The following is a 20,163-nucleotide window of genomic DNA, read 5'->3' on the forward strand; positions in this document are numbered from 1 at the left end:
GGCTACGCAGACACTGTCTGCGACGCTATCTGCGAGGACTGCGTTGTCAGCATAAATTGGCCTTTACCCCACAGCAAGAAGGTTCTGGGTTCGAGCCCAGTGGCCGGCGAGGGTCTTTCTGTGTAGAGTTTGCATGTTCTCTTCTCCCCGTGTCCGCATGGGTTTCCTCCGGGTGCTCTGGTTTCCCCCACAGTCCAAAGACATGCAGGTTAGGTTAACTGGTGGCTCTAAATTGACCGTAGGTGTGAATGTGAATGGTTGTCTGTGTCTATGTGTCAGCCCTGTGATGACCTGGCGACTTGTCCAGGGTGTACCCTGCCTCTCTCCCATAGTCAGCTGAGATAGGCTCCAGCTTGCCTGCGACCCTGTAGGACAGGATAAGCGGGAGGGAGGGATGGATGGATGGATGGATGGATGGATGGATGGAGTGTACGATCCCAAGAACACCAGACCCACAGAGAAGTACAGAGCTGAGAGCATCATGATACAAGTGCTGCTTCTCTGCAGACGGTACTGGAGCATAACACATCATCGACGGAAACATGAATGGAGTGATGTACCGGGATGTATTAGAGGAGAATTTAATATCAACAGCCAAGAAACTGACTTTAGGGAGAAAACAGACATTTCAACAATAACCACGATCATACAGCTAAAATAGCTTGAGACTGCTTTATGGAAAAATAAATAATAAGAAGGTGGTGAAGGAGCTTGCATGGCCTAACAGATTAAACCGAAAAACAATCAATCAAAGCTGGAACATTGAGGGATCTTCTTTAAGAAGAACTTTATTGATCACACGTACACTTGTGAAATTCCTCCTCTGCATTTAATCCATCTGAAGCAGTGAACACACACACACAGACACACAGACATTCCCCCAGAACAGTGGGCAGCCATCCGAACAGCGCCCGGGGAGCAGTTGTGGGTTTGATGCCTCGCTCAAGGGCACTTCAGCTCAAGGCCGCCCCATGTTAACCTCACCGCATGTCTTTGGACTGTGAGGGAAACCAGAACACCTGGAGGAAACCCACACAGACACAGGGAGAACATGCAAACTCCACACAGAAAGGCCCTCGCCGGCCACTGGGCTCGAACTCAGAACCTTCTTGCTGTGAAGCGACAGTGCTAACCACTACACCACAGCAATATTCTGGGATTTCTGCGTAAAAACGGTGACAGAAACCCAACAGTGTCCTGATTAATAACAGACCTGTGGTGATTAAATAATTCATTTGTTTATAAAAACTGAAAAGTTTACTGGCTGAATGGAACACCAGTGGACTGAAAGAAAGGGTTAAATACCCCAAATAAAAGTGTCCGAATACTTTCTCCTCACTGCATGTGTGTAATATCTGAGATGTGTGTGACAGACTGTCCTTTTCACATTACAGAGAGTGAGTCATGACAAAAGGTTGACTTCTTGCTTTTGGTTCTTTTAACTATTTTTTTTTTCTTGCCATTTACAAAAACATTTCATTTCCCATTTCTTGAAATCTTTTTTTTTTTTTTTTTTGTAGATACAATATATTAACCAAATATACCGTGCACTGACAGGCTCCGGTTGAAATTATGGATTAGCTTCGGTGACTGGCATCGTACTACTTTGTGAGGGACGCAGCCCTGAAGACCATAGACCTATGCCAATCACCGAAGAGAATCCATAATTACCGGAGCCTCTCAGTGCATGGTATATTTTAGATTTATATCCCTCATCAAAAAAATAGGTACCCTATGGGTACATTTGGCTACTGATTATAAATAAAATAGTTTTCTGATCCCATGTCCATACAGTAAATATAGCATGTATACATGTCATCAATGATACTCACCACATCTCTTGCAAGCATCACTAAGCTGTGAGCAGCATCAGGGCTCGGAGTATTTTGTTTCCTGTGTTTCGTTCAAAATACAGCACTGTGAACCAGATCTATTTTCGAAATAGTAAGAAAGCACTTGTTCATGAATTGTCTTAGAAGCATTATTTAGTACTAATGAGCACATTTTGTTTAATAAGTGTAGTGTCTCATCTCATCTCATTATCTCTAGCCACTTTATCCTGTTCTACAGGGTCGCAGGCAAGCTGGAGCCTATCCCAGCTGACTACGGGCGAAAGGCGGGGTACACCCTGGACAAGTCGCCAGGTCATCACAGGGCTGACACAGACAACCATTCACACTCACACCTACGGTCAATTTAGAGTCACCAGTTAACCTAACCTGCATGTCTTTGGACTGTGGGGGAAACCAGAGCACCCGGAGGAAACCCACGCGGACACGGGGAGAACATGCAAACTCCACACAGAAAGGCCCTCGCCGGCCCCGGGGCTCGAACCCAGGACCTTCTTGCTGTGAGGCGACAGCGCTAACCACTACACCACCATGCCGCCCCTAAGTGTAGTGTAAAGACTCTAAAATAATAAATAAAATAAAAAAAATTATAGCGAATAGAAGACGTTTGATATCGGCTTCTCAATAAATCTGCCTAAAACTTACAAAACCTTTAATTTGACCTTTCAGAAGGACCAAACAAAAGCTGTAATAATCAAAAGGTACATTTTCTTAAAATAAACACCACTTAGTTGATATCGAATCAGTAGCCTCAGCGAACCACGAGGTGAATCTCGTTTATCTTTTTACCTGACGATTATCTTCCGATACTATGAAGTTATAACGAGGTTTCTCTTATTTTGTTTCTGGTTCTGATTGGTTTCCGAAGTTTATCAAGAAGTAGAACGGGTAATCGAACTTGATCAGGATAAGTGCTGATTGGTTACGAAGTTTCGCTATTGTTACACCCATTCTTCCAACACGATATCGCGGCTTCGCCACTCGTTCTTATGTACTTTTGATAACGCAAATCGTATCGCGAGATCACGATTCGCCGTTCTGGTGATTATAATGCTTATGCGTATGCGCAGTGCGCTACTGTTACACTCATTCTTACAACACAGTGACATGGTGGCTACTGCCTCGCTTTGCCTCTATGAGGCAGTAGCCACAAAAATTTCCAAACTAAAAGTGTTAAGATTGAATCTCGGCATAAACTCACTGGAGGCAGCCATGTTTGTTGTTTACATCGGAACGACCTTCAACCTGTGCATGTGCAACATACCATGCTTTTTTTTTTTTTAACTTTACTTATTTATTTGACCAATCATCCATGATGCTATCGCCTGCCTCGCTAGGCATGATCATGATATGTAGATCTTCACACACACACACACACACACACACACACGTTTGCGGAGCCACAGCTGTGACTCGAGTCAGCTATATAGCTTGAAATTGTGACGTCAGTTCATGGCATATTCAGGATATACCATGACTGACTCACACCATATCCATTTTTTTTATTTTTTACGTCATGGGATGCATTGCTTAAAGCTAGACTGCCTTTCAGATTTTTCAAGTGTAGGTCATAAAAATAATTTTCCCGACACGCAAGTATTCTTGTTTAGTGGACCGAAAGCTACTGAATTCGAATCACAGGCTTCCAATTTTATTCATTTTTAAAAAATAGAACAATTAATGAATTTAAAGCCATGTGGCCCTAAATTCTCTGCTATTTTTTTCCTGCTTCACTATGACCCAGTACTACGTCATGCATCACGTGGTGGGCTTTCCCCGTTCGCGCAAAGCATTGTGGGATACAAATTTGAAACAGGAGAGATAAATGGAGGGCGTGAGTGTGCGAATGAAATGCGAAAGACTGACTACAGTAACGGAAAGCGAGAAGAAAAGACACTATGTTCTATACAAAGGAAAGGAAACGCAGGACCAAACTAATAAATATCGGCGCTCAGCGAGCACCTCGGTGTGATCAGCTGTTCGTTTAGTGACAGAATGATGGAACCGTCAGTGCACGGTCAAAGGTAAACTTGCACATGCGCACACATACAGACTTCCTCTGTCCGCTTGACTGCGCGAAGCGAGCGATTTCATGCGCATTATTTGCTTTAGGGGTCAAGGGTCATCCATAATTTTCATCATTATCATGAGTCTACAAAGAGTAGACTTTTGAGCAACCCCCCCTCCCCCCAAAAAAAGTGTACATTAGCGGACAAAAAAAATGATGGATCTACGTGGAATAGGAATTCAAAATAAAACCATGTCTTGTATTACTTTTTATTAAAATCGGATGACAGGACAATACAAAGATTCACAAGAGAAGAAAAGAAGACACAAGACGGGTCCAGAAGTTTTTATAGAAAGCAGGCGATTCATTTTTGAAAATTAGGGACTGTCTTTTTAAGGGGAGCTGACTAACTGTATAAAATTCAACTGACTGCTGACGCAAGTACAAAATACCCATGTGATATCCTACATACCGTTTTACGAGAGAAATAATCCCGAATTGTAAAAGTCGACTTGATTTTTTTCCATCCGGACAATCGCTTGCCGGCACAGCTCAGCTTGCTTTGAAATGGCCCTTTTCCACTACCCTTTTTCAGCTCGCTTCAGCCCGACACGGCTCGCGTTTCGACTATCTCAAAACAGCACGACTCAGCTCGCTTCAGCCCTGCTTAGCACCCAAAACTCGCACGGTTTTGGAGTGGGGCTGAAGCGAGCCAAACTGAGCTGAGTGACGCTGGGGGCGTGAGCAGACACTCCCCTGTGCACTGATTGGTGAGGAGGAGTGTCCTCACATGCCCACACACGCCCCGCGAGCACGCTGGGATCTGTCAACACCGTAAACCCGGAAGAAGAAGAATTACGAGAATTTCTGGAGCCTTATGCACCTCGCCTCATCTATACGCTCTTGCCAGTATCTGTTGGCGTTGTCGGTGACAACAAGCCACAGCACCAAGACCAGCAACACTAACGACTCCATGTCCTCCATGTTTATTGTTTACTATCCGGGTCGTGAGACTACCGCTTAAAAGATCACTGATGTCACTGTTTGCGCCGCTTAACGACATCACGTGACGTCCACCCATTTTCGCTAACTCCACCCAATGTGTCCACCCACTTCCAGCCAGCATGGTTCAGCGCGGTGGTCATCGAAATGCAACTCCAACAGCCCCGCTCAGCCCGACTCAGCACGGCACGGCTCAGCCCGACTCAGCCGCGTTTGTAGTGGAAAAGTGGCAAAACATTCGTTTTTGATTCTTTCCAAGCAGCCTGTCCTGCCCTAACTGCCTCCTCTCAGATGAATGCAGGAAACAATAAACGTTTAAAAACTGCTCGTACTCGTTTGAAGGAGTCTTGTGAATAGCGGTATTTCTGCTATTCACAAATTTGTAAATGCGGTCAAAATCTGGGTCAGCCATTGTTGTTGTATTGACGAAAGAAAGCGTGTAGAGCTAGCTGGCAACACCGATGTGGCGCGAAATTTTTAACATGGCGGCCGCCAATTCACACATTGACGGATCATCATTTTTTCATTTTTAAAAAAAGTGTACGCCTGGTCATTAACCCCCTCCCCCCCGCGTACGGTTTGTACGCTCATGATAATGATGAAAATTATGGATGACCCCTTAATCCCCTCAAATTAAAAAACTTCCCAGCCACAGAATGGCCTGATATGAATATTTTGTGAGATATTACAGAAATAAACATATATCACAATGACCAAATTTCAGAGGGAACTAAATTTCAGCTATTTTATGAAATCGAAAGGCAGTCTCTCTTTAATCAATGGTGGCACTATTTTATGTCATGTGAGCCAATCCCTGCATGGGGATTTTTTGATGAGGGATATATTGTAAAATATCTGTATTTTCATCTTGTCATCTGGAAAACATGGGAGATGCAAACTATTGCTCTCAACTGCTTCTCTAAGTAATTTTGCTTTGAAGAAAACAAATCTTAAAAACTTTCTCTTTTTATAGTTGCACCAGCAGACTGGACTGGATCTTCATGAGTGCAAAAACACACACAATACCATCTTACTAATCTATACCATTAGTGCACTACGAGTAGACTTGTACTATTGAATGACACTGTTCAGTAAAGTGTCGAATACACACTCAACTCAGACAGTGTGCGCTTCTGTCCGCCGTAGATGGCCGTCCTGCTGGACTCGATGTTTAGATGCGGTTTCCGGGTGATGAGTTTCTCCATCGTTGCCAAGCTGAGAGAGCCATTAAGATGTGCATGGAGCTCCTGTAAGCAACAATAAAAGCAGTTTTGAACACATCAATCTGGGACGCTGATGAAGTTTCTGCTGTAAGAAAGATAAGGAGGATAAACGATGGAGGAAAGAATGATACAAGTCAGGGTGTGCTGACATACAGTGGTGCTTTAAAGTTTGTGAACCCTTTAGAATTTTCTATATTTCTGCATAAATATGACCTAAAACCTCATCAGATTTTCACACAAGTCCTAAAAGTAGATAAAGAGAACCCAGTTAAACAAATGAGACAAAAATATTATACTTGGTCATTTATTTATTGAGGAAAATGATCCAATATTACATATCTGTGAGTGGCAAAAGTATGTGAACCTCTAGGATTAGCAGTTAATTTGAAGGTGAAATTAGAGTCAGGTGTTTTCAATCAATGGGATGACAATCAGGTGTGAGTGGGCACCCTGTTTTATTTAAAGAACAGGGATCTATCAAAGTCTGATCTTCACAACACGTGTTTGTGGAAGTGTATCATGGCACGAACAAAGGAGATTTCTGAGGACCTCAGAAAAAGCGTTGTTGATGCTCATCAGGCTGGAAAAGGTTACAAAACCATCTCTAAAGAGTTTGGACTCCACCAATCCATAGTCAGACAGATTGTGTACAAATGGAGGAAATTCAAGACCATTGTTACCCTCCCCAGGAGTGGTCGACCAACAAAGATCACTCCAAGAGCAAGGCATGTAATAGTCGGCGAGGTCACAAAGGACCCCAGGGTAACTTCTAAGCAACTGAAGGCCTCTCTCACATTGGCTAATGTTAATGTTCATGAGTCCACCATCAGGAGAACACTGAACAACAATGGTGTGCATGGCAGGCTTGCAAGGAGAAAGCTAGTGCTCTCCAAAAAGAACATTGCTGCTCATCTACAGTTTGCTAAAGATCATGTGGACAAGCCAGAAGGCTATTGGAAAAATATGTTTTGTGGACGGATGGAGACCAAAATAGAACTTTTTGGTTTAAATGAGAACGTTATGTTTGGAGAAAGGAAAACACTGCATTCCAGCATAAGAACCTTATCCCATTTGTGAAACATGGTGGCGGTAGTATCATGGTTTGGGCCTGTTTTGCTGCATCTGGGCCAGGACGGCTTGCCATCATTGATGGAACAATGAATTCTGAATTATACCAGACAATTCTAAAGGAAAATGTCAGGACATCTGTCCATAAACTGAATCTCAAGAGAAGGTGGGTCATGCAGCAAGACAACGACCCTAAGCACACAAGTCGTTCTACCAAAGAATGGTTAAAGAAGAATAAAGTTAATGTTTTGGAATGGCCAAGTCAAAGTCCTGACCTTAATCCAATGGAAATGTTGTGGAAGGACCTGAAGCGAGCAGTTCATGTGAGGAAATCCACCAACATCCCAGAGTTGAAGCTGTTCTGTACGGAGGAACGGGCTAAAATTCCTCCAAGCCGGTGTGCAGGACTGATCAACAGTTACCGCAAACGTTAAGTTGCAGTTATTGCTGCACAAGGGGGTCACACCAGATACTGAAAGCAAAGGTTCACATACTTTTGCCACTCACAGATACGAGTATGTAATATTGGATCATTTTCCTCAATAAATAAATGACCAAGTATAATATTTTTGTCTCATTTGTTTAACTGGGTTCTCTTTATCTACTTTTAGGACTTGTGTGAAAATCGGATGATGTTTTAGGTCATATTTATGCAGAAATATAGAAAATTCTAAAGGGTTCACAAACTTTCAAGCACCACTGTAGGAAAATAACAGACAGGGCTGTGTGATGTGGCCAGACACAAAGCCGAGTCACTGTTCCATCCTCAAACTGATTATTTTCCAATAACAGCATGTGCTCAAATGTTTTATTATTCTTATTTAAAAAAGAGATTATTTAAAACAAAATGTTTTATTAATGACTCACAAATCATTTATAGTTCGGTTTAATGTTGTAGAACATTCCTAAAACAACTTGGCTCCCATTATTATTTACACTATAGCAGCTATAAACAGTTGTTCCCTCACCTGTCTCTCTTTTTTTCTCACTCTTGAAGAAAAAAAAACAAAAACAAGTCCTCTGTCGTGAAGACTTTCCCATTGTGGAAGACCTACTGACGGTTACAACTGACACTGGAGACTCCTTCCAAAATGTTAAACATCTCCTCACAGAAAACATCACCATATCAACATTTATACTTTTTTCTTTGTTAAAGAACGTTATTAATTAATTTATTACTATTTTTAGAGTAAGTGGAGCATCCTTCATACACGGTCCTACAGTGTTGTAGTCGAGTCACTAAACCTCGAGTCCGAGTCCAGTCTCGAGTCCCCAGTGTTCAAGTCCAAGTCAAGTCCACTACTGATCCGAGTTGAGTCCGAGAACAAGACTCCAACTGCACCATTTGACGGTGGCTGTTTCAGCGCCATTAACATTAGTTTGTTCCTGAACATGGCGTATGAACAGGCGAATGTGCGTTCTCTTTGTCAGGGAGTGTGAAGTATTCTGTCAGAGATGGTTGGGAGACGGATGTAAGTGCAGAAGGTGTGTTTATTAATACAAGTGAAGACAGAAACAATCCAGAACGGCAGGCAAAATTGTGAAACAGGCAATACGTCAAGCGAGGCACAAACAGGCTATCGTAGACTCGGCAGAATCAAAGACGAGAAACAGGAAATCAGGGATCAGGAAACCAAACAAGGAAATAAGGCTTGGTAATGTGTCAGCAATGCAACTCAATACTTCGCAAAGTAAGTGTGTTTTCACAGTTTTTATATAGGCGTGCTGACTGTGCCTTAATCCTGTGCAGGTGCAAGTCATTTACGGTGCGCGCGAGAGTCCGCTTGGCACACGTGCTGTCCGGAGTACACCTGAGAGTCTATCTGATGCACGCGCCAAGGCGCACAGGTGTGACACTCTTGCACAAAATCAGTACAAAAGTTAATGTCGATATAAATATCTTATACCATATTATTATGGCATGTTACAAAAAATCAAGAAAAAAAAAATAAAAGAGTTCTCATCTTGAATTTATGAGTCCGAATGCAGTTAATGCACGAGTCCAAGTCCAAGGGCAGCACGGTGGTGTAGTGGTTAGCACGGTCGCCTCACAGCAAGAAGGTTCTGGGTTCGAACCCAGCGGCCGGCAGGGGCCTTTCCGTGTGGAGTTTGCATGTTCTCCCTGTGTCCGTGTGGGTTTCCTCTGGGTGCTCCGGTTTCCCCCACAGTCCAAAGACATGCAGTTAGGTTAACATGGGGTGGCCTTGGGCTGAAGTGCCCTTGAGCAAGGCACCTAACCCCTGACTGCTCCCCGGGCGCTCTAGTGTGGCTGCCCACTGCTCTGAGTGTGTGCGTGTTCACTGCTTCAGATGGGTTAAATGCAGAGGATGAATCTCACTGTGCTTGAAGTGTGCATGTGACAAATAAAGGTTTCTTCTCAAGTCCGAGTCATCAGTGCTCAAGTCCAAGTTAAGTCACAAGTCCTTAAAATTAGGGTACAAGTCGGACTCGAGTACTACAAGCCTGCAATCCTGTGAATGAACTGTTACTATAGACACCATAATGCGTTAGAACGAGCGCATTACTATAATTACAGCCGGCACTACTGTCAGAGCTGCTGTTATAGAAAATTAACCAATCAATGTCATCCAGAATTAAGAAACTAATACAGAAGGATGATACACAAAGTTTCATAATTATGAAAGTAAATGAAATGCACAAGAGAACTGGTGTAAACTGATGCTCTGAACACAGTATATCAGCTTTTATGCAACAAGTCGTGGTATTTTCAGCCAATTTGTATTTGTTAAATATAATTATTTTGGATAATTTTATTTTAAAGTGCATATCACGGGTAAATTCAGGAGCAAGATCAATGTAATTCTCCTATTTTATATTAAACTTTGGCCAAATATCTGTCGCATTTTGTGCAATTTTTTTTTACCTTATGCAATACCAGAAAAATTCAGTTGAAATCAAGCCATTTGAGGCGAATTGGTCCGCCTCTGAAAAAAATTGGCATTTGGATTTCCCGGCAAACATTGATTTTCATGATGTCGCGTGCGGGACGCCTCCTTCTGAATCCTACGTCAGCGCTGGTTTGTTTATGAGAAAACGGCCTGGTGGTTTTCTGCAAATTTCTTCACACCGTTATCACGGCTCATCTCATTTCATTATCTCTAGCCACTTTATCCTTCTACAGGGTCGCAGGCAAGTTGGAGCCTATCCCAGCTGACTACGGGCGAAAGGCGGGGTACACCCTGGACAAGTCGCCAGGTCATCACAGGGCTGACACATAGACACAGACAACCATTCACACTCACATTCACACCTACGGTCAATTTAGAGTCACCAGTTAACCTAACCTGCATGTCTTTGGACTGTGGGGGAAACCGGAGCACCCGGAGGAAACCCACGCGGACACGGGGAAGGGTGTAGCAACATTACATTCTTCATCCAAAGGTGAAGTAACATTGCGCTCAGGTGACAATTCCATATTTCAATGCAAAATCGCTAGCTGCTAAACTTGGTCTACACAGGCTGTGCACTGAAACCGTGCAAAGCTCGCGCAGCCTGCTGGCGCTTCCGCAGGTGACGTCACGAATCTGGCTCCAGACTCCCTTGTGATTTTTCCAGACGCGTTTTGTTATTTTATTTTTTTCTGCTGTAGACAGATGGCCTTACCCTTCTGGATGAGTGTGTAAAGGGACATTCTTTCATATTAAAAAAAATAATTTGGTCCAGGATATGCACTTTAAATAATAACAATAATGTCATGTTTTACTGATCTCATAATTTCAAGTTTAACAGAAGTATACAGAATTCTGAAGACAGTTTTACAGCGATTCTTCTTCTTCCGGCTGTTCCCGTTAAGGGTCGCCTCCATCTCCTCCTGTCCTCTGAATCTTTTTCTGTAGCTCCAACCGTCCTCATCCATCAGTCTCATCTTTGCTCTTCCTTTTTTCCTTCTACCTGGCAACTCCATCTCCAGCATTCTTTTCCCAGTATACCCTAGATCTCTCCTCTGTACATGTCCAAACCATCTCAATCTCGCCTCTCTCACTTTGTCTCCAAGCCGTCCTACATGTCCTGTCCCTCGAATATTCTCGTTTCTCATCCTGTCCAACTTTCTCACTCCCAATGAGAATCTCAGCATCTTCAGCTCTGCCTCCTCCAGTTCAGCCTCCTGTCTTTTTGTCCAAACCGAACAACATAACTGGTCTTCCTACTGTCTTGTACACTTTTCTTTTCGCTCTTCTGTCACAAATCACAGTTTGTAAAACAAATCATAGTTTCACAAATCAGTTTTACATCGATTAGGAGAAAGAAAGGACTCTTTGCCAGTATTCGGTACTGGAAATTACTGTGTAATCTCTTCAAATACGTATATAAAGTATTTTTAAGTATTAAAAGTTAAAGAATGTTCCCATTTTGTGGGAAAAAAGGCGAAAATACAGTACATGTCCTGCTTTTGTCAGTAAATGTCTCCATCTAGTGGAAACAGGCTGCAACTTCAGTCTGACTTTTAATGTGAATCAGAACATCCGAATAAAAAACTGCTGAATAAAACAAAAACCCAGAATATAAGTTACCTCTATAAGTATTGGCACCCTTCGCCTCAGCCACGTTCCTATTATATCATGTTTTGTAGTTTATCTTTACAACTACACCAACAGGGGTGCAAGTATAAAATTTTCAAAAACCTGAAAAGTCTGACAAAGTCATGGGGGGGTGAGCCCCCCTTAGGACTCGAAAAAACATTTAAATTACAAGTTAAAATAGTTCTTTCTCATGCAATCTCATGCAAACATTTATAATATTAATAGTTATATGATTTGCATGTTCAGGCGGCACGGTGGTGTAGTGGTTAGCGCTGTCGCCTCACAGCAAGAAGGTCCGGGTTCGAGCCCCGTGGCCGGCGAGGGCCTTTCTGTGTGGAGTTTGCATGTTCTCCCCGTGTCCGCGTGGGTTTCCTCCGGGTGCTCCGGTTTCCCCCACAGTCCAAAGACATGCAGGTTAGGTTAACTGGTGACTCTAAATTGAGCGTAGGTGTGAATGTGAGTGTGAATGGTTGTCTGTGTCTATGTGTCAGCCCTGTGATGACCTGGCGACTTGTCCAGGGTGTACCCCGCCTTTCGCCCGTAGTCAGCTGGGATAGGCTCCAGCTTGCCTGCGACCCTGTAGAACAGGATAAAGCGGCTAGAGATAATGAGATGAGATTTGCATATTCACATCAAATGTTTAATACATTTCATCAATTCATCTGAAATAATATTTCAAGTACAAGGCTTGATATTTCAAAACATCTAGCAACTACTAATTTAAATGTTGAAACAACCATTTCTAATATGCTTTTGCTGTGATACCTTTTTTACAATATATACACAGCTTGAGTTAAAATAAGGGACCACATGTCTTGATGTCCTCAGAAACTCCTGGATTTTAGCAAATAAGATTCAGCTTTCTCCATATACAAAAATATCTATATTTTATAATCCATTGCTGACTACAAATGAGTTTTCAACCTAACAACCACATTAGAAAAGATGATAAAAAGCTAACAAACTTATTTCAAGACCTACCTTACTTTTATTTAATACAACCCCGATTCCAAAAAAGTTGGGACAAAGTACAAATTGTAAATAAAAATGGAATGCAATAATTTACAAATCTCAAAAACTGATATTGTATTCACAATAGAACATAGACAACATATCAAATGTCGAAAGTGAGACATTTTGAAATTTCATGCCAAATATTGGCTCATTTGAAATTTCATGACAGCAACACATCTCAAAAAAGTTGGGACAGGGGCAATAAGAGGCTGGAAAAGTTAAAAGTACAAAAAAGGAACAGCTGGAGGACCAAATTGCAACTCATTAGGTCAATTGGCAATAGGTCATTAACATGACTGGGTATAAAAAGAGCATCTTGGAGTGGCAGCGGCTCTCAGAAGTAAAGATGGGAAGAGGATCACCAATCCCCCTAATTCTGCGCCGACAAATAGTGGAGCAATATCAGAAAGGAGTTCCACAGTGTAAAATTGCAAAGAGTTTGAACATATCATCATCTACAGTGCATAATATCATCAAAAGATTCAGAGAATCTGGAAGAATCTCTGTGCGTAAGGGTCAAGGCCGGAAAACCATACTGGGTGCCCGTGATCTTCGGGCCCTTAGACAGCACTGCATCACATACAGGCATGCTTCTGTATTGGAAATCACAAAATGGGCTCAGGAATATTTCCAGAGAACATTATCTGTGAACGCAATTCACCGTGCCATCCGCCGTTGCCAGCTAAAACTCTATAGTTCAAAGAAGAAGCCGTATCTAAACATGATCCAGAAGCGCAGACGTCTTCTCTGGGCCAAGGCTCATTTAAAATGGACTGTGGCAAAGTGGAAAACTGTTCTGTGGTCAGACGAATCAAAATTTGAAGTTCTTTATGGAAATCAGGGACACCGTGTCATTCGGACTAAAGAGGGGAAGGACGACCCAAGTTGTTATCAGCGCTCAGTTCAGAAGCCTGCATCTCTGATGGTATGGGGTTGCATTAGTGCGTGTGGCATGGGCAGCTTACACATCTGGAAAGACACCATCAGTGCTGAAAGGTATATCCAGGTTCTAGAGCAACATATGCTCCCATCCAGACGACGTCTCTTTCAGGGAAGACCTTGCATTTTCCAACATGACAATGCCAAACCACATACTGCATCAATTACAGCATCATGGCTGCGTAGAAGAAGGGTCCGGGTACTGAACTGGCCAGGCTGCAGTCCAGATCCTTCACCCATAGAAAACATTTGGCGCATCATAAAACGGAAGATACGACAAAAAAGACCTAAGACAGTTGAGCAACTAGAATCCTACATTAGACAAGAATGGGTTAACATTCCTATCCCTAAACTTGAGCAACTTGTCTCCTCAGTCCCCAGACGTTTACAGACTGTTGTAAAGAGAAAAGGGGATGTCTCACAGTGGTAAACATGGCCTTGTCCCAACTTTTTTGAGATGTGTTGTTGTCATGAAATTTAAAATCACCTAATTTTTCTCTTTAAATGATACATTTTCTCAGTTTAAACATTTGATATGTCATCTATGTTCTATTCTGAATAAAATATGGAATTTTGAAACTTCCACATCATTGCATTCCGCTTTTATTTACAATTTGTACTTTGTCCCAACTTTTTTGGAATCGGGGTTGTAATTGAAAGGTAATCAAATGTCAAAAAAAAAAAAAAGTTTATAAAAGCAGATACTTGTGATGAATAATTTCAATTCTAGAAGAAAGCACACTGCATTTGCACATCACACAATATCAGATGACAATTTAAATCACCAATAAATGTTTTGAATTCACTTATTACTACATAGCACAAAAATCAGAAAAGCCAATATGTGAAACATGTGAAAACACATGGTATTCACTAGGTACAGGGAGGAAGAAGGGTGGGACGAGCACTAGGGTTTTTTGCACATATTTTTATTTACTTTGTTTATTTTCTATTTTGTTGGTACAGGCAAATATGTTTAATTACTTGTGTTCAGGAGTATGTGATTTAAAAATAGTAAATAAAAATAATAATAACAAAGATAAATAATATATGAGTGATTCCACGCTTATGGGTACTGAAATGGGGACATGAACTTATTTTTAAAAATTCACCTAAAACCATTTCTTTTTTTTACCATCAGGTCACAAAACATGTAGTCTTTAATGAATGATATGTTAAAAGATAACTTTAATTTTCTGAGATGTAATAAAAACATATTTATATGCCAAAGTCAGAACGTAACAGAAGTGTTGTGGACATATAGATTCTCAATTTTAACAATGTAGAATTACTTTTTGAAACATAGGAAGGTGATGTTTTAGCAAATATAATTAATAAACATGTGTAGTAGAATAAACATACACATTCTTTCAATAAGATTAACATGGTATAGAGCTAGATTGTAATTAATTTGTAACAGACGCGAGATGGACAATCGTAACAGAAGTAATGTAACAGACATCATTTTGGAACTCATAGGCTTGACTTTGGCATATAAATATGTTATTATTACATCTCAGAAAATTAAAGTTATCTTTTAACATATCATTCATTAAAGATTACATGTTTTGTGACCTGATGGTAAAAAAAGAAATGGTTTTAGGTGAATAAGTTCATGTCCCCATTTCAGTACCCATAAGCGTGGAATCACTCATATATATATATATATACATATACATATATACACACACACACAGAGGAAGTAAATCTCATCTCATCATCTCTAGCCGCTTTATCCTGTTCTACAGGGTCGCAGGCAAGCTGGAGCCTATCCCAGCTGACTACGGGCGAAAGGCGGGGTACACCCTGGACAAGTCACCAGGTCATCACAGGGCTGATACATAGACACAGACAACCATTCACACTCACATTCACACCTACAGTCAATTTAGAGTCACCAGTTAACCTAACCTGCATGTCTTTGGACTGTGGGGGAAACCGGAGCACCCGGAGGAAACCCACGCGGACACGGGGAGAACATGCAAACTCCGCACAGAAAGGCCCTCGCCGGCCACAGGGCTCGAACCCAGGACCTTCTTGCTGTGAGGCGACAGCGCTAACCACTACACCACCGTGCCGCCAGAGGAAGTAAATAGTATTATTAATTAATTGGAAAGGGGGTAGGACTAAATAAGCTAATGCTTCTTCCTACTCCTTTTCAAACATGTTAAGGGTTGTTTAACAATCAGGGGACAAAGTTTGTGTCACAGGGGTCCAAAATTCAAATTGATTCAAACTGGTTCTTGTACCAGTTTTTAAGTGAAGGACAAGTTAAAGAACAGATTTCAGGTAATTTTTTGACATGTGTGTATGGTAGTTTTGTGTAATCTGCTATAAGATGGGAGAAACAAATGAAGTGATTCTCGGAGAGGACTTTTTTTTTTTTTGACAATTCAGAATCCGCTACTTCCATAGTGCTTTTAAATATAAGGCTGTAAGCTTTGTGTTAGTTGTCTCTAATATTTATGTCCCAATATCTTGACCACATTTTAGGATGAAAATAATCATTTTAGATATGTTAGTTTATATTGAAAAATTAGCTGTCTCGGACGGAGAGGACATTTTTTTGACACAATTACATACTAATTTGATCAAAATAGTCTGAAAACTTACTGCCATTCAACATTAAAACTTAACTATGTTTCCAATGATATGGAACCAAATATTTGTTTTATGGTATAAAGAATGATTTAAGTGCATCCCTTTTGGAGATACCTGTGGTCAAAAAAGCACTTTTTCTAAATGACACGAGTAATTTTGCTAAATATGACACATATTGCCATACATTCACCAAAAATAACGTTATCACCAAAAAAATTTTTTTGCATGGTAAAGAGAGCTGTCACAGGGCTACAATAAACAACCAAGTTTATTTAGTCAAGCCTTTTGATATTGAAGATAAGTGTTAAACGTGATTTTTAGCTTGCGTACCCTGATTGTAAAACAACCCTTAATATTGTTTCCATTGTTTTTATTTGTTCTTTTGTTTGTTTGTTTTTCTCTTCTGTTTTGTACTACTTTGACATGTTTGAAATAAAGCCTTCATCAATATTAGATTAGATTCAACTTTATTGTCATTACTCAGTATAAATACAGGGTAACGAAATGCAGTTAGCATCTAATCGGAAGTGCAAATAGCAGAAATGCAGTATAATACAAATAAATATAGTATGTGCAGATAAGCAATATGTATAGATGAATGCAGTTATGTACAGCTAGTGATGGTTATAGTGAGTAGAGAATGTACAGATAAATAAAGAGGATGTTCAATAGTTCTGTGCAGTATATGTACGGTAGTTAAGGGAGAAGTAATTACAGGTAGGGCTATAAAAAAGGGTGGTTATAATTATAATTATCCTAAGGCTATATACAGAAGTAACTAACTTGCTATGCAGATGTCTTGTGAATATAAAAGAACGAGTTGAATAGGCATACAGAATATACACATATACATCTGTGCAGTATATGTACAAAAGTTATGGGAGAAGTATGTACAGGTAGGGCTATAAAAAAAAAGGGTGGTTATAATTATTCTTAAGGCTATATACTGATGTACTAACTTGCAATACGGATGTCTAGTGAATATACAAACAATAAGAGTTAAATAGGCATTTTGAATATACACATGTAAACTCAAGTGTGGATGTAAGCATATACATATACACACATATGCAAGACTGGCTGTGTAAATAGATCCAACAGTAGAGAATATTGATGAATATGATGAATATGTACAGCTATAGAAGAGCAATTCCAGCGTTATGGACGTGACACTTGAACTCAAAATGGCAACAAATGACCCAGTGCATGTTTTATTGTCTCCCAGTATTTAAACAGGTGTTTCATATTTTAAGGCTGTACCATACTGGAGAAGTGATAGAACAAGAACAATTCCCATAGTACATCTAGGGCATGGCAGAAAATGCCAATAAAAGATGCGTTATGGATGTGACAGAAAAAGTATCACTTTTCTTGGGTGACTGTACATTTTTATCAAACTCTGTGAAATTGTAAACCTAATGTCGAAATGGAGATATCCGTTTGATAGAGGGGTCCAAGGTGAATATTAAAAAATCTTTGTTTAAAATATTTTGTATTTCATGCAGAGTTTCGGAAGGAAAAGTCAGCGTTACGGATGTGACGAAATTCCGTTATGGATGTGACGCGTCTGAAATGGACATGGCATATGTTTAGAAAATCAGCAATTTAACCACCATAACCCTTTGAAAAGTAACATTTTAAACAATATCTCAATGAACACAAACAATTTCCAAAATGTTGACAAGACAAAGTTTAATATAACATCTGTTTAACTCATAACGTGAAAGTAAGGTTAATAATATAACTTGGATTACACATTTTTCAGTTTTACTCAAATTAGGGTGGTGCAAAAATGAGTACACCCCACAACAAAAACTACTACATCTAGTACTTTGTATGGCCTCCATGATTTTTAATGACAGCACCAAGTCTTCTAGGCATGGAATGAACAAGTTGGCGACATTCTGCAACATCAATCTTTTTCCATTCTTCAACAATGACCTTTTTTAGTGACTGGATGCTGGATGGAGAGTGATGCTCAACTTGTCTCTTCAGAATTCCCCATAGATGTTCGATTGGGTTCAGATCAGGAGACATACTTGGCCACTGAATCACTTTCACCCTGTTCTTCTTCAGAAATCCTACAGTGGCCTTAGATGTGTGTTTAGTCTTGTTGGAAAAGTGCACGACGACCAAGGGCACGGAGTGATGGTAGCATCTTCTCCTTCAGTATAGAGCAATACATCTGTGAATTCATGATGCCATCAATGAAATGCAGCTCGCCGGCCCCGGGGCTCGAACCCGGACCTTCTTGCTGTGAGGCGACAGCGCTAACCACTACACCACCGTGCCGCCCCTGTACATACATTTCCTAGATTAAAAATTGTATTTTATTAGTGTGGTTTACTTTAACTGTTTGGATGACATGACTTCATTTCAAGTCATAAGACAGACAGCAGACAAATACTGTTCAATTTAATCTGTTGACTGTTTAAATCTGGTCTACTCCACAGACAAGAGAAACACAACAGTTCCTGATGAACTCAGGACTGTTGAGGGAAGGAGTAATGTTTTGCACTTTGTTTTCTGCATTCTTGGATAAGCAGACATACATGGTGGTTGTGTTTTTGTTCTCTTTTTTTCCTCTCTAAGTAAAAATGTCCCCAAGGTTCACAAAGAGAGTCCCTACACCAAGAACAATTATGCACTTACATTTACAGTGATATTAAGTTCTCAATATATTTAGGGGGCGGCACGGTGGTGTAGTGGTTAGCGCTGTCGCCTCACAGCAAGAAGGTCCTGGGTTCGAGCCCCGGGGCCGGTGAGGGCCTTTCTGTGTGGAGTTTGCATGTTGTCCCCGTGTCCGCGTGGGTTTCCTCCGGGTGCTCCGGTTTCCCCCACAGTCCAAAGACATGCAGGTTAGGTTAACTGGTGACTCTAAATTGACCGTAGGTGTGAATGTGAGTGTGAATGGTTGTCTGTGTCTATGTGTCAGCCCTGTGATGACCTGGCGACTTGTCCAGGGTGTACCCCGCCTTTCGCCCGTAGTCAGCTGGGATAGGCTCCAGCTTGCCTGCGACCCTGTAGAAGGATAAAGCGGATAGAGATAATGAGATGAGATGAGAATATATTTAGATTAGATTTTAAAAGTTCATTGTTGCCCACTTGTACATTATACATTTTTACAGCATTGGCAAAAAAGCATTTCAAGCTTTAAGTATGAGTAATTGCTTTCTTGATCACCCCTTTACTAAAAACACCTACAAAATAAAACATACCACTGCTGCGGGCACCCCACCGCATGGGAGTCCCTTATTTTCATTTCTGAATGGTGGCAACCCTAGTACTAGAAATTGAATGAGGTTTGAACCGAAAAAACCGGAGCTTCCGGCACATGCCGGAAAACGTGCACCCATGCACCAACTGGATGAAGTTTTTCTTCGTGTATCTGAATCGTAAAGGTTCTTCAATCGGGTTTAGGCTCCTAGCTGTTGTTAGCAATATGCTAATTTCCTTCCTGTCTCAATAAACAAAATAAAAAAAAATCAACAGCTGATTAAATACGAACCCTTCTACTTACCACTTTAGGTATCTGTCGATAGAAGAGATCAACCTCCGTGTCCATTAATACTTTTGCTTTATATATATATTTATAATTTTATGCAAAACAGTGCTATTTTTGTATACAATTAACCCGGATTGCTTTCCTGGTTGCACAAAAAAGTGCGTCACTAATAGTGTTCCCTAATACACACAACCTCGCGCAGGTAGTTCCGGCCTTTATTTGCATTCATGCTTTGCAATACTGACACATTAATAGACTTTATCATCATCATCAACAACAAGATATATGAATAATGAGTTTAACAATTATACAAAAATGTACATTAAGTACAAGTTAAAGCGTATTGTGTAGGATATTTGCATAGACTAGAGTATGTGTAAGGAATGTGCTGTTTATGCTTAAATAAGTGATG

The 20,163-nt window shown here is 40.8% G+C and overlaps 1 protein-coding gene across 1 annotated transcript in view; it reads right to left on the reverse strand.

Moving 5' to 3' along the window:
* adal (adenosine deaminase-like) overlaps positions 1-19,892 on the reverse strand; it is a 32,541-nt gene extending 12,649 nt beyond the window's left edge. The window contains exons 1-2 of the mRNA XM_060928173.1: positions 19,767-19,892; positions 5,977-6,107 (exon numbers count right to left, since the gene is read on the reverse strand). Coding sequence (XP_060784156.1) covers positions 5,977-6,107; positions 19,767-19,811 — 176 coding nt within the window. The 5' untranslated portion in view covers positions 19,812-19,892. The remainder of the gene's footprint in view (positions 1-5,976; positions 6,108-19,766) is intronic.
* Positions 19,893-20,163: the final 271 nt, after the last annotated feature.

Source organism: Neoarius graeffei, chromosome 8 (genome assembly GCF_027579695.1).
Source record: "Neoarius graeffei isolate fNeoGra1 chromosome 8, fNeoGra1.pri, whole genome shotgun sequence".
Lineage (NCBI taxonomy): Eukaryota > Metazoa > Chordata > Actinopteri > Siluriformes > Ariidae > Neoarius > Neoarius graeffei.